We start from the raw sequence: 14,831 nt of genomic DNA, 5'->3' as shown, positions 1-14,831 counted from the left end.
AGATGATGAGATTCTGATGTAAACTCTTTCTCTGGTCCTCCTTGTCCACTCAGTACTTTCTCATTCTCGTAACAATCAGGCATCCTTAATATTCTAAAATGGTGTAATTGTCTACAGATTTCAGAACTGACAATTGTATCACAACTCTTATTACCAGTAAAAGCAGTCCGTGTTTTTTCGTGTTTTCCAGCCTCTTAGCATTTTGCAATGAGCAAAGAAGAAGAAAAAAATCTTCCTCACGCTCTTTGTCAAACGGCTTTAATTACTTCTGATACGGTGCATTTGCGCTGTGCTTCCCTCTTTGGGATCATTTTGCTTGTGTTCTTAGTTAAAAGTCTTCCTAATTGCTCTACCTATTCCTCAGCCAAGATCATTATCTCACCTCTGGGTTGGTGAAGTGCCGGTTGGGTCATTCACTGAGAATCCTCCAGAATGGGACGGAACATCCCGGTTTTGCTCCCATCCTGTGGCTGGTGAGTCACTTCCAGTGGTTTTTTGCCGGATGCCTTGTCGTGCTTGTAGGACTGAAGGGATCTCTGGGATGAGTACGTGGACTTTTCTGTCCTTCAGCTTTCCTTCCATGTCTTCGTGTCCCATTACTAGCAAATTTCTGCCCTTTAATTTCACAGGCTCATCCAGCATTAAAGGAAAATTGTGGGCTGTCCTTAGCTTCTGTGTAAAAGCAAGTGCCGCTGCGTGGTTCCCATTCCCTTGGCAAGATTTCCAGATGGCGGTGAAGGGCACCCAGACACATTGCAGTGTCCGGCCCTGAGGCTGGAGTCGGTCGCCTGGACTGGGGAGTGCGAGACGTCCGCGTGGAGCTGGCAGGCTCGGAGCGGGGCTGGCAGGGGAGCTGTGGGATCGGGTGGGATCGGCGCCTGCGGTGCCGGACGGGTCCTCGCTGGGGCGTCTGAGTCCCACCCGCCGGCTGCTGCGGGAGGGCTCGGCTGTGCTCCACCAACTTGTCACTGTGTCTCCATTAATGGTGTGGGGGGGCTTATGTACCCGCACTCACACATGGGGCTGGACCCCATCCCTCTGGGTTCAGCTTGAGGAAGACTGTCCGCTGTTTTGGTCTCATGCTTAGAACAGTCTTTCTTGGTGATGCTTTTCAGGACCCGAGCCTCTCATGAATCTGCGTATAAAATATGAGAAGTACGGTCTTCCTGAAAGCAAATAGAAATCATAGAAAATAAAATACATTTGTCTTTTTTTTTTAATTTTTGCTTTAACTATTTAACTTCTGGCCATGATAGTAATAAATACAGAGTTAGACTAGGAAAGAAAAACCACCTCAAACTCCCTTCTCCATCCCTCTTTGACATATCCATTTTGCCTTGTTTTGGACACGGGTGTTTCTGTAGTAACTGCTTTCTCCTCCCAGCCGTGTTCCTCACAGTGGCGCTGGTCACGGTTGGTGCTCCTGTTCTGCTGCCCGTCTTGATGCTCTGCTCCCCTGCCTTCTCTGTCTCCCCAGTTCCCTCCCTGCAGATCTTCTCCTTGGGTTGCCTCTAGGGCTGGCTGCTGAGCCGAGCTCTCCAGCTGTCCTCCCAAAAGCGTTCGTACCTCAGATGGTACAATGTGCGCTTCTGGCCCGTATCTTTCATTTGTCACCAGATCACACTTCATATGCAGGACTGGTTCTTTCCCTCTGTAGAAAGGAGACCATAGAGCACCCAGCTTGGCATGGCCCTTCCACTCGTGCAGCTGGAACAGATCCATGCCTGAAAAGAAGAAACCATATTCCCTATGAAACCCTGCTTTGGCAGTCCTATTTTCAAGTTTAACTAAACTAGAACTTCCTGAATTGCTGGATGAAAGATGAAGAGGAGGCAGGGGCCCTGTGTGGCAGAGCGTGAGAGCAGCACCATGCGTGGTGTGGTCTCATGGCAGTGTCAGCAGTTGGCACGGTTTGGTGCTCCCTGTGTGCAGGGTGGTGACACTGCCGTACTGTCAGTGCGTTGCCCATCCCTGAGTGACACGCGAGCAGCTCTCTTCCCTGTGGTCTCTTCATGGGTCTGCAGCTTGGTGGGTGTCACTGTCATTGTTTCTTGCCACTTTTGCATTGCCTGGGGGGAAATCATGCAAAAGTGGCCTTTCTGACAGTGGTAGGGCCTCAGACTCCTTAAAGAAGGACTCTTCCAGACAGACTCCTCAAAGCATAGGGGCCCTGCTGTAATGTGGTCATCTCTAGCTCTGTTTGTTGTTTCATCACCTGTAGGGCTTCTCTGGATATATAGCCGAGACGCTGAATTTGGCGGCATCGTATGTGGTTGTACTGCCTTTCTGATGAGGTGGAGCTCAAGCAGAGAAGGCACATAGCGGTTCCCATCAGGAAAAGTTTCTGGAATTTATCATGGACTTCTGGTTCCAATCTGCCTGCCTTCTGTTCCCCTGCAAGAAGTGAAATTAGTTATCTCAAGTACATAATCATTCAAGTAACCGAAGTTTTGGGGAAAAAAAGTGGCTCATTTTTACTGAAAAATGTTAGGCGAGACTCCTGTAAAGAGCTGAGCTAGCACGCCGGGGTGGAGGCCCTCCGAGCGTAGGGTAGTGGACCAACAGTGGAGGAAGGCTGGGGGAGGCCGCCTCTTCAGCCAGCATGATTGCAGTTGGAAGAGGATATTTTAACAAGCCTTCGGAGTGTTCCCATGTAAAACTGCACTGATGTAATTTATGGTATATTTTAAAGCCTGCAGAAAGCATCAAAATAGTTATTTTAATATGAATTCCTTAAAGTTGGTTTGGAAACAAATAGCTCCTTTATAAAAATAAATACATTTGGGCTATTTTTCTTTAGTCTAGCAATTTTTTTCCTTTTTTTAAAGTGAACATCTGTACCAGGGCAGTGCATATGGATGGAGCCTTAGCTTAGAGTTCTGTGTGCAAACCCATGTGGAAAAGCAAGATGAGAAAGGACATTGCCTCTCACCTCCTGGTAAAGGTCTTAGTGCTATCAGTGATGCCTGTTTCGTGATGCTGACCATTACCAGACGTCAGCAGTGGCACATTCAGTGTTACAAACCCAACGGCAGTACATGGCGTACAAGTACGGCATCTTTGCGGTGTCTGACTCCTTTGACTGGAGGCCTCTCCCTGTTTCCTATCAATGCTTTTTTGCTGTTGTTAAGAGCCCAGTGCATTTTTATCTGAAATTGGACGCTGGGCAGAGAGAAAGTGAATTATTTTTCTCAGATTGTTTGCTTTCTGGTACAAGTTTTCATACTGCCCTTTATGGGAGCATGCTAAGCAGTATGATTGATGCGCGTCAGTTGTGATCCTTTTTTGTACCATCTTGTCCTGGAAGAAAATAAATATACATATGTGCAGGGTAGCGTTTTATTTTGGTGAATGGTAAAGTAAAAATGTAATTGTTCTGTGTCCTTCCTGCTCTGTCTTTATGTTACCTAGATGGATGAGAGGTGGATGGAAGAATATTTTGTTTTGTAGTTTTATATTCAAGGGGCTTAACCAAGTCTCAGTCTGCAACACAGGAGGTCTGCTAAAATGAGTGTGTGCAGTCCTCAAGGTTAATCATAGGAGGAGGCCATTGGCTTCCCCAAACTTGGAAGGACACTGGGACTTGCCGGACACAGAAAGGAGGGAGCCTCTGAGGACGAAGCCAGTGAAATCTTGTTGCAGGACACCGTCTCCTTGCCAGTCCCTGTGGGAGCAGAGAAAGGGTGTAGAGAGAAGGGAGAATATTGATTTAATACTTAATGTCCACTTCCAGAATGGGGAAGACCCTTGGTGATTTGGATAATGCCAAGGCTGAGGTAGTTCAAGAGCTGGCTTCTGTGCCTACAGTTCTGGACAGAGCCTGACTGGGTTTGTAGGAGTTGCCTTTCTCATTACGTTTGCTCTTAAAGCGTACTTGCAGGCAGCAGGGAAGCCTTCCTGTTGAAGCACAGAAGCCTTCGATACCGTTACTGCATCCAGACCCATCTGGAATCTACAGGTGCCTGGGAATTACCCCCTGGGATCACATGTTCCCTCCAGCTGGCCAGGGAGATCCACAGATGAGGCCGAGCTTCCCATGGCAAAGCCGCGTGGCGTGGGCCAGCGGTGTTGCCCCCTGGTCCCCGAGAGGAGGAGTAGCGCTGTGAGTGCCGGCTTTCCCTCCTCAGGAGCAGGGAGCTGTTGCAGACCAGGCTGCTGAGCAGTGCCTGCGTGCAGGGGACAGCCCCGGGAGCCAGCGGGAGGCTGGACGGGCACCGTGCAACGGGGGTGGGAATCACCGCCGGGCGTCCCTGCCTCCTGGCCAGCCAGCAATTGTGGAAACCACCTTTTTCCCACTGAATTCAGCAGAAGTGTGCCAGGAGGCATTTAGGGACGAAGGTGCGGGCTGTGCCGCTGGGCAGGCAGAGGCAGAAGAGCTCACGACACGTCCCTGTGGCGCCAGGAGGGATTGGCAAAGGGCAGGGAGGCTGTTTGCCCTCAAGGCTGTGGGGCAAGGAGGTTTTCTGCCTCTCTGAATGCCAGGTCAGACGATGATGTGGACAATGTTAAATACTGAACTAACAGTCCCTTTGCTCCATCCCTTCAGCACATAGCAATATTTGACCGTAACAGCCAAAGCGGAGACAGTTACCAGTAATAAATCCTCCTCTGACCCTTCACTTCCTGAAGACAACAATGCCACAAACTTCCATAAGTGTTCTCTATTCAGGAGCCATCCCTCATTGCACCATCTCCAGGAACCCAAAATCTTTTAGGTCTTGTGGTTTTGTTTTTTGGCTTTGGCCTTCTTCAGCTTCTCAGAGGCTTTTTGAATGTCCTTGTCCCAAGTCATTTGGAAACAGCTCTCCTCTCCATCTTTGCCCGGAGATGCTCACCTGACCCATCAGCCAGGACTCTCAGATGTGGGAATCTGGTACAACCTGAAGGTAGAGAGGATACAAACACAGGGAGGAAGCACTCTCTTCCAAAAGGTCTTAGAGTTTTCTTGCCCACTGCGCTGCACGTCCTTTAAGGACCTGCAGGGACACTGTGTGTGGAGAGAGAAAAGGCCGCTTTGCTGCCAAGTCAGGCCTCCTCTCTCCTAGATACTTTGGAAACCTTAGCCTTTCCTCGGTTGGGAATACTTCTATACTGAATTTTTAACCCGAAGCTTTCAGGTTTATCAGTAAAGTGGTGGGACCGTGGGCAGATGTCCAACTAAGATTTCAAGAGAAGGAATAAATAAATGATGGTATTTCCAGTGCTTAGTATTTAGCAAAGGTAGAAAAAGCTGCAGTGCATAAGTGCTAGTCTTAATTTCTCAGCCATCCTTTACAAAATCACTGTAGTAAATCTACTCTCCTTTTCAGCAGAGCAGCACTGCTATTAGCAATGCTCTTTTATCCACTGTGTCTCTAGGGATGAGCGTACCAGGGATATTGCAAATAAGCTCTGACACCAAATGCTCCTTTCTGTGTGGCCTGGTCTTCAGCAGCTTGGATAATTACAAACACCATTTATTCTCCTTCCTTGTACAAAAGTGGAGGGGGGAATGCAAACCCTTGAGGTTTTAGAAATTCAGCCCTTCAGCAGCTAAAGCTTTCTTCTTCAGCCACTCCTGTGCAACACAAATGTTCCCTTCCTCCCCATCCGAGGGCAGTTTGTGACTGCTCTGCGGATTTTTGAGGCAACGAATGCAGTATTAGTGTCTCAAAGACTGCAGTATAGACCCCTAATAAAAATGATTCATCCTCTTCTCAGTTTCTGTAACCTTTTCTTCTTCCCTTCTTGACCTGGGGGAAAAAATGTTCCTGCAGAAATTATTTGTCGGTCATTATCCGTGATCCTATTCAACACAGGGAAATTAATAGTCCTACCCGCAGCCTGCTGGGTTTCCAGAAAGCTGAGCTCTCCCCTTGCTCATGAACTATTCCTTTTAAAGTGAGAAGTCCTGTAACCCTGCCCGAGGTTTAGATTCTTGCCGTTCAGAAGGGGCTGTATCTGTGTTGTAGGTGGGAAGGATGACACACGGTTGCCCAGTTCATCTGGGCCACGAAAATACCCACGCTTACTCTTGGGCTTCTCTTTCCAGCAGCCACGGTCCAGGACTTGTCATCTAAGCTGTCCCCGTTAGGAGGGAAATGTTTCCCTTCTGCTGTTAGCACAGCTCGTTTGTATTTCTAACGCCAGTGCCAGGTTTGCTGGAGACACGGGGGGTCCCCTCAGGCCTCGTCCGTGCGGGGGCTGCACGCTCGTCCCGTGCCGTGCTCTTCTGAGCAGAGCGGTTCCCTCGCGCGCAGGCGAGCTGGACGGCCCTGCCCGGGGCAGCGTTCTTCTGCGGAGGTAAATCCAGTCAACAGACTTCAAATAACACCGGCTGCACCGTAAAATATCCCGTGCTGTGTGGTGCCTTCCCCACAGCAGAGCCAACGGGGCGATGCGGCGGTGTCCCAGCCTCCTCAGCGCCAAGCCTGGGATCTTCATTTAAGCTGCTTTTGGGAGCAGTTTTAAGCTGTGGTGGGGCAGCTGCAGCTGCACCTTCCCCTCCCCCGCCTCTGCCGGGGTGAGAGGGCAGAGAAGAGCCACGTCTTAAGCCCTCGCAGCCCAATTTGCCATCGTTCATGTTTCAGTGCTGCAGGATTTCTGGGAAGATATTCTAGGAAAGATTAACGGTCTTTGAAAGAGATTGAAAGCAAAATTTCACAATTGCTTCCTGTAGGTACATTTTAAAGGTGCAAAAAAACAATACTTGAGAAGTTACCGTTATTCTAAAATTAGACCCAAGCCTTAGTGATAGCTTAGCATGTAGAAAAGAGAAAGTCAATCCTCGATATTTAACATAGGATGGCAGCTGGGGAACAGCAGGAGAATGAGGGGAAATCGTTGCATTTACAAAGAAGCATTCTTGACTGCGTGCAGCAATACGGACTGCGGTCCCAATGCGATGTGAGGACAAATAGCAGCAGGAGCGAGTAATTGGGGAGGAATACTTGCTGTGCGTGACAGCACTTTCCCGGCCTTCTGCTTACTGTTAGGAAAAAACCCTCTGCCCGGGGCACGGGGAGCTTGCTCCTCTCCTGTTTTGGCTGCGCTGTATCCAGGCTGGCTGCTGGCCGCCGTGTCAGGTACACGGGTGCAATTACTTGATTGACAACCTGAATAACTCACCTTCATAGGCGATATATTTTCCGCTGCTTTCAATTTTTGTAGCTAAAATTTTTGCAATTTTGCAATTTTTGTTGTACTTTGGTTCAGCAGGCAGTTGTGGTTAGATGGGGGAAACACTGGTTGAAACTCCAATGGCTTGTGGTTTGTAAAGTTATCATCCTCCTCAGTTTAAAATCTGTTAGTCTAGTGGCTTTAAACTTTTTTTTTTAAGCAAACCAGTGGCATCTCTTTGAATTGAATGTATAACTGGAGATTAATGAAAAATGGTGTGTTTGCATTCAACTGAAATTGTAGATGAAACGTCATCTTGTAATGTTTCCACCTACAGCTGAAAAACAGAACCGTGAGGTTCCGCTTCCAGGTGGTGTTTGTCATAGGCAGGTATTTTCTGTTACCGAGTGCTGTAGGTCTGTATAGGAGCACTGTATAGACCGTAACCCTCCTCTCCAGTAGCTTGTATAAAACTTTCACATCAAGCCTCATCTCAGCTTGAACAGAGAGCTTCCCTTTTCCTAAATGATAAACAAAGTCATGGAGTAACACAGATTTTTTTTAATTTTTTTTTTTAAATTTAAACTCTGGTATCAGAGTGCAGAGGTTATTTCTGCTCGTGTTGGAGCTCTGGGGTTTCTGACTTTCCCTCGCCACGTGAATTCCAGTTCTCGTGACACCCCCCAAATGTGAGGAGCCTCCGCATTCGAGGGGTAGAGGAGCATCCCCACCCTGTGACACGGTGGCTGTCCTCTCCCCTCAAGTTGTGTCTTTGCTGCCGGCTTCTGGGGGGTGTGTGGATAACACCTGATGCAGAGACGGCTGGGACTGGCGGGAACGGGGGATTTCGGACTGGTTCTGGGAACGGGAGCTCAGGTGGTTTATTCCTCAGCACAGCCTTGTTTGGATTCACTGCTTTCACAGAGGTGACCAGCCTGAGGATTGCCAGAAGACTTTCTTTATAATTAAAACATAGGCAATGCTTCTCAGCCTAAGCTTCTTTTAGCAGATGGAAGACAAAACATAGTTACCAGACAAAAACGTAGAGAAAACACTCCTCCTAAGTGGAGTAGAAATGAACTAGAATCATAGAATAGTTTGGGTTGGAAGGGAACTTTAAAGCTCATCTAATCCAACCTCCCCTGCCATGAGCAGGGACATCTTAGAATCATAGAATCATAGGGTTGGGAGGGACCTCTGGAGATCATCTAGTCCAACCCCCAACCAGACCACGTTGCTCAAAGCCCCGTCCACCTGACCTGGAATGTTTCCAGGGATGGGGCATCTCCCACCTCTTTGGGCAACCTGGGCCTGGGTCTCACCACGCTCAGCGTAAAACATTTCTTTCTTAGATCTAGTCTAAATCTTCCCTCTTTTAGTGTAAAGCCATTTCCCCTTGTCCTATCGCAACAGGCCCTGCTAAAAAGTCTGTCCCCATCTTTCTCATAAGCCCCCGTCAAACCTGTTCTTGCGCTGGGCAATGTGCGATGTTCTCCTGCTGGTTCTTGTTTTCTGCTACAGATCTTGTGCACTTATTAGTTAATTACCTTAAGCATATATTTGGATACGCACGTTTCTAAGAATTAACAGAGTGTAATCACTAAAATCCTAGATTAGATAGTGATTAGATTAGATTTAGTGAACAAATTGCTAGCTGCAGTTCATTCAGTGCATCTTGAAGTGCTCTATTTGGACCTTTCTCACTCCTCAGGATTCAAGATAACCTGATAGATTTTTCAATTGAATTTGGCGTATTAATAACGGAGACTAAAGGAAGATTTGAAGCCTTGTTTTCGGTATCTTTTGCCTCTTGGAAAAGTTTGTCTCATTTAAACTGAGATACTGAAAAAAGACCGGTGATGAACTGCATGTGGAACTGAAGTAGGTGCCTGGAGCAGGGACTGGTGGGGGTACTTCAGTTCATATGCACAACCTGAAGCTTGTAGCAGTTTCAGTTCTTATCACTCTGCTAGGGCCAAACATGTGCTCTCAAAAATCATTAAAAATGATTGTAAATAACGAAGAGATTTTACAGAAATTATGGTAAAAAAACCAGTACCTGAAAGTCAGTGATAACAACAGAAATTAAAGCAATGGTGTTTGGCACAGCAGATAAGTGATGGTGCTTAAAAGACCGTAACTTCACTAGACTCTTCTCTCTAGCTTCCCTCTGCCTTCGGCTGGAGGTGGCCCCAGCTAAAGAGCTGGGCCATGAGAGCTGGGGAGCTGCACAGCAGGTTGTTTTGTCATTGGTGGAGAGGTGGAGAAAGTCTCTCCTGCCCCAGGCGCTCACCCATGGTCTCCTGCTTGTCATCTCCCTTGGTGTGCGGTGGGTTTGTGAATCAGAACCCCATCCTGCTTCGATCAGAGTCACCGTCCCCATCCTGCTTCGGAGGAAGAGCAGACTGTGCCTCACCGTGGCCGCCCAGCTCTTCTGAACCACAGCGATGCGTCTGCCAACACCACCGCGGTCTTCCAAGAACCTCCCCCAGCACCACCTCAGCAGCGCGTCCAGCCGTCTCTTAGTTGTGACAAATGGTGGCATTTTTCACCATTTCTTGGGCTGTGTCTTGCACTGCTCTCTCCCGGTGGCTGCGCCCAGTGTGAGGGGAGTTGTAGTCCATTACCAGAAACCCTCCACCAAGCCCTTATCGACACAGCTACTGCTGAGCTATGGAAATAGTGCCACTGCTTTTTCTTGGCGTTGCTAGTCGTGTGGACACCGTTACATCCCCATGTAATACGTGTGTTGTTACAATGGTAATTGCCTTCATGCTTAAAATAATATACCCCTTATTTTCTAGCTATAAAGCATTGCACCTGTCCTCTGCTAAAGCTTGATATTGGACAATGAATGCATGAAGCCGTTTTATTCATTGTACCATTGACTTTGCCATATATAACAACACTCTGTGTGTGCGTGTGTGTGTTTGTGTGAAATTTCTTAGAGATTGCTTCCTATTTTCTCCCAGATTGGTGTTAAAAATGATTGACGGATTTGAGTGGAGGACAGGTCCTCAGAAGACCCAGCTGTAGCATTCTCATTTACTGGTGATTCCTCTTATTGGAGAACCCATCTTTAATCATCTTGACTACAGTCTTCAGTAACCCTCATTTTTTTTATATTGGTGTCTTTTAGCACAAAACCCAGAGAGTCTTAGCAAAGCCACAGGACCTTGTCTGACCTCTACCTATCTCGTTTAAAAATTTGGCTAATAACAATGTTCTAAAATTAATATTTGTAATCTTTTTTAGTTGTATCTCAAACCATTTTATTATTCTCATTTAAATAGTTATTTCTACTAAATCGAGAGATTTTAATTTATGTGCAAATTAGGTACCTTTCTGAAAAATACACAACTGTATTTCTAGCTGATGGCATCTTATTTTACATAGTGTCTCCATTGCTCCCTTTGTGGCATGGGGGATTTGGATGGAAAGACGTAGGGATTTGTTTGGGAAAGAAGGTGTAATTTTTTTTTTTGGGTAATATTGCACTCTGAAGAAGACAAATTTATTTGATAATCAAAACAATCAGAAAAACGGTCTGTCTCTTAAGGAGATCTTACTCATTTTATACCAGAAACCGTTTTTCTTCCTTCTTTGTGCCCTCAAATCAGCCCCTGGGTAGGCGACCGTGGTCCTTTTGCAGCTCAGGTCTCCCTGACACCGTCGGGGTGGGACAGAGCCCCCCACCCTGTGTCTGCTGTGCGGCCCCTGCCCAAGGAGGGGCCCTTCCTTCGCGCGGTGGGGTCCTGCAGGCGCTGGGGGGAAGTTCTGCTTCTGGAGAGCTGGATGGACGCTGAAATGGGGTCCTTGAGGGTGCAGAGGTTGGAGGAGGCTTTGCCCATCCGCATTGAGCGCTTAGAAGCTGCAGAGAGCAGCGGACGGGCATCGGGGCTCTGCCCCCGCCCGAAAAACAAAAGCAGAGGGTGGCTGGGGCCAGCGCGGGTGCACTTGGAGAGGGGGGCTATTGAAGGGGATTTCTGTAGTTCTTCTGTTGCCTACTGAAATTATATCCCTCAGTGGAGCAAGTCCCACGTGCCGGGCAGTCCTGGGAGTCGGACTGATCCTGGTGGGCGCTGGGACTGCACCAACCATCGCGTTTCTGCAGGGATGAGCCAGGCTCCTCAGAGGCGAGGGGGGTCGCAGAGGTGCAAGGGGCGGGTTTCACGTTTGGAGCTCGCTGCTGGCGAGGTGAGGACCGTCTGCGGGACGGCCGAGCGCAGCGGGGCTCGGGGCTCTGTGGGTGCTGGGGTGCGTAGCTGTGCCTCTTACCCGAAACAGCAGCCCCTTCTCCATGCCCTGCCACAGGGAGAAACTGAATGTAGATACCGATTTTCACCTCCCCTTTGTGTAAATGGTGTGTCCAGATGCGTGCCTCCCTGCAGCATGGGAGCCAGCAACGGCCGTTCTGCCATTTGTTAAACTGCCAGTGCTTTCATAGAATCACAGAATGGTTCGGGTTGGAAGAGACCTTAAAGGCCACCCAGTGCCACCCCCTGCCCTGGGCAGGGACACCTCCCACCAGCCCAGGTTGCTCCAAGCCCCGTCCAACCTGGCCTTGAACCCCTCCAGGGATGGGGCAGCCACAGCTTCTCTGGGCAACCTGGCCCAGGGGCTCACCCCCCTCACAGCAAAGGATTTCTTCCCAAGATCTCATCCCCATCTCCCCTCTTCCAGTGGAAAACCCTTCCCCCTCGTCCCGTGGCTCCCCTCCCTGCTCCAGAGTCCCTCCCCAGCTTTCCTGGAGCCCCTTTAGGGACTGGCAGGGGCTGGAAGGTCTCCCCGGCGCCTTCTCTTCTCCAGGCTGAACCCCCCCAGCTCCCTCAGCCTGTCCCCACAGCAGAGGGGCTCCAGCCCTCCCAGCATCTCCGGGGCCTCCTCTGGCCCCGCTCCAACAGCTCCGTGTCTCTCCTGTGCTGAGGCCCCAGCGCTGGAGGCAGCACTGCAGGGGGGTCTCCCCGAGCGGAGCAGAGGGGCAGAATCCCCCCCTCGCCCCCCTGCCCACGCTGCTGGGGATGCAGCCCAGGCTGCGGGGGGTGTCTGGGCTGCCAGCGCACGGTGCCGGCTCGTGTTGAGCTTCTCATCCACCAACACCCCCAAGCCCTTCTCTTCAGAGCTGCTCTCCATCCATTTCCTCCCCGCGCTCCTCCGCGGGGCTCTCACCCGCACCCAGGAGAACCCGATGCACAGCTGCCAGCCTGCTCAGGCTGTGCCCGCACAGTGTCTGGGGAAGCCACGGGAGTTGGACCGGGGCTGGGACTGGATGTGGGGTTCGGTGCAGCTCCCTCAAGGTGGGGAGCGGGGAGTACCCCGTGTTGCTGGAACCCGGGTGGGAGCCATGGCTGAGCAAGAGGTCAGTGGAGCCCGTCCATGGGGTGGGTGTCCCCATGGTTCTCACCCTCTCTCTCTCTCCCGGGGTCTGCAGAGTGTCCCCTGACGGCAGCCGCCCAGCTGGAGCTCAGCGCCGAGATGATCAAGGCGCTGCGCAATGGGGGAGCGCACCTGGATTTCCGGACGCGGGAGGGAATGACAGCTCTTCACAAGGCCGTCCGGTGCCGCAACCATGCGGCGCTGCTGGTGAGTCGGGGGGCTCTGCCTGCCCTCTGCCCCACACCCCAGCACTGGCTCCCTCCCGCCCCATCCAGGCTGCCGGCAGGGCTCTGCCCTCCCTGGGCCAAAGCATCCCTGGCGTTGCTGTGGGGACTGTGGGGAGCACAGCCCATTACAAAAGCATGTCACTGATAACATGAGCCCTGGGGGGGAGATGAGGTGAGCACTGACTGCTGCCGTGGACGGGGCATCCCCGGACCCTCTGCGGGGCAGGTTTTCCTACTGCGCGGCCACCTAAAGCTGCAGAGCGAGGCAGGCGCTTCTCTTGCAGACGCTGCTGGACCTGGGTGCCTCCCCGGACTACAAGGACAGCCGGGGGCTGACGCCCCTGTACCACAGTGCCATGGTGGGGGGAGATCCCTACTGCTGCGAGCTCCTGCTGCACGACTATGCCCGGCTCGGCTGTGTGGACGAGAACGGCTGGCAGGAGATCCACCAGGTGGGATGGATGGCGGGATGGCTCTGCTTGGGGTGACTGCTGTCCTGCTGCTGGTGGAGGGGCTGGCCCCGTCCCCTCGTGTGCCGCAGGTGGTGGAGGCACTGCTTGGCAGGGGTGGCCGGCACAGGGGGCCAGGCTCCAGTGTGGAGGACTTGCACGTGGTGTGCCAGCTCTGGCTCCATCCAGGCCAACGCTCAGGCTGTTCTGTTCTGGCCTCGGTCAGTGGTGCCTGGGATCCTCCCCAGATTGTGACTGGCTCGTAGGATAGTGCTTTGGGATCTCAGTGCCATGCCTGAGGCATCCTGGTTCCAAACCACAGTTGTGTCTGCTCCCATTTCACACATTGACGAGTGGATTTGGCATAGGGAAGACGTGGGTCAGGGGTTAGGGGATGTGAGCCGGCTTTGTGCTTCAAGAACGAGAAGCTTTGGGAGAAGGGAGGATGTGCTGGCTGTGTCTGGAGTCCCCTTGTCTCGGACCATCGGGAGGGCAGCTTGTCTTTGGGCCCATGGCCTCCCGAAGCACCCAGCTCTCAGCGCCCTGCGGGGTGGACGAGTACTGGCACGGCTAAGGATGAATGGGCGAGAATGAAAAAAAGAATAGACAGGTGTTTGTGATCTCAATGTACTGGATATGACTGTCGTCCTTCCTGCCTCCATCCTGCCTTGCCGTGGTAGATCTTTGGGAACGACCGGTCCCAGGATGGACCAAACGTAGAGGAAAAGACCACACCAGTTAACCAGGAATACAGGTCCATCGCCCTCCTCTTTGCCTGCTTGTCCTTCAGGACTTCTTTGCAGCAGATAATTATACTGAGATAGAAAACAGGCTGGAGGAGGCCCTGGTACCAGTATGATGCTGGTCCCAAATTTGCAATTGATGTAGAGGTATTTGTCCAACAAGTATTCAGTTGTATATTGCTCTAAGGAGCAGCAGCACGTGTGCATGCATGTTAATCGGACTTTTCAGGTTATAGGTCCAGCCTGATTCAACTTTTCTAACATGGCTGGATCCAGCAGAGGATGTTGTGGGATTTGTCACCTTCCTGCTGCTCCTTAATTTTCTGTTTCTTATTTCCATTTTGGGTTTCGAGCAGGCATGTCGCTATGGCCATGTTCAGCACCTGGAGCATCTTCTCTTCTACGGAGCTGATATGACTGCACAGAATGCCTCAGGAAACACTGCTCTTCATATTTGTGCTCTCTATAACCAGGTACATCTGTGTGATTTGGGGTATGAGAACAAGAAAGCCTAGATGGGGCACCAGCTTGCCTGAGACAGAGCACAACGTTGGGCTGGGGCACCTTCTCATCACCATCAGCCTGATTTTTGATTTCCCAAGAGGCAGGTGGCCAGAGAAGAGTCCATGGTTTAATCTGTTCCCCTTCCCAAGATGGTTTTGATGATTTACTGCCTAACACGTGCTGTAATTTTTCCTCTGGTTCCTATTCCTATTTCCACAGCACGCCCCCGTTGCTGGTTGGGAGGGAGCAGTTTGCCTGGGTGGAGAGTGCTAATTGGGCCCAGGTGCTCACATTTAAGTCGAGGTGGGCATGTGCCCCAGGTGGGGCTTGTTGGGCATATTCTGTGGCTTTCACCCTGCTCTGGGGTTTGGTCCTTCTCACAAATGGCCCTAAAATCTTACTGCTAATCTCTGAATTTTGAAGAAGACTGCCCA

General features: G+C 50.7%; 1 protein-coding gene across 4 annotated transcripts in view; it reads left to right on the top strand.

Moving 5' to 3' along the window:
- The window catches only part of SHANK3 (SH3 and multiple ankyrin repeat domains 3), a 382,593-nt gene that overhangs the window by 85,168 nt on the left and 282,594 nt on the right, over positions 1-14,831 (top strand). For all 4 annotated transcript variants that reach the window (XM_063323817.1, XM_063323818.1, XM_063323816.1 and 1 more), the window contains 3 exons: positions 12,530-12,681; positions 12,986-13,153; positions 14,250-14,366. In XM_063323817.1, coding sequence (XP_063179887.1) covers positions 12,530-12,681; positions 12,986-13,153; positions 14,250-14,366 — 437 coding nt within the window. The remainder of the gene's footprint in view (positions 1-12,529; positions 12,682-12,985; positions 13,154-14,249; positions 14,367-14,831) is intronic.

The sequence above is a fragment of the Chroicocephalus ridibundus genome, chromosome 1 (genome assembly GCF_963924245.1).
Source record: "Chroicocephalus ridibundus chromosome 1, bChrRid1.1, whole genome shotgun sequence".
NCBI lineage: Eukaryota > Metazoa > Chordata > Aves > Charadriiformes > Laridae > Chroicocephalus > Chroicocephalus ridibundus.
This window is presented reverse-complemented; position numbering and strand designations above follow the sequence as displayed.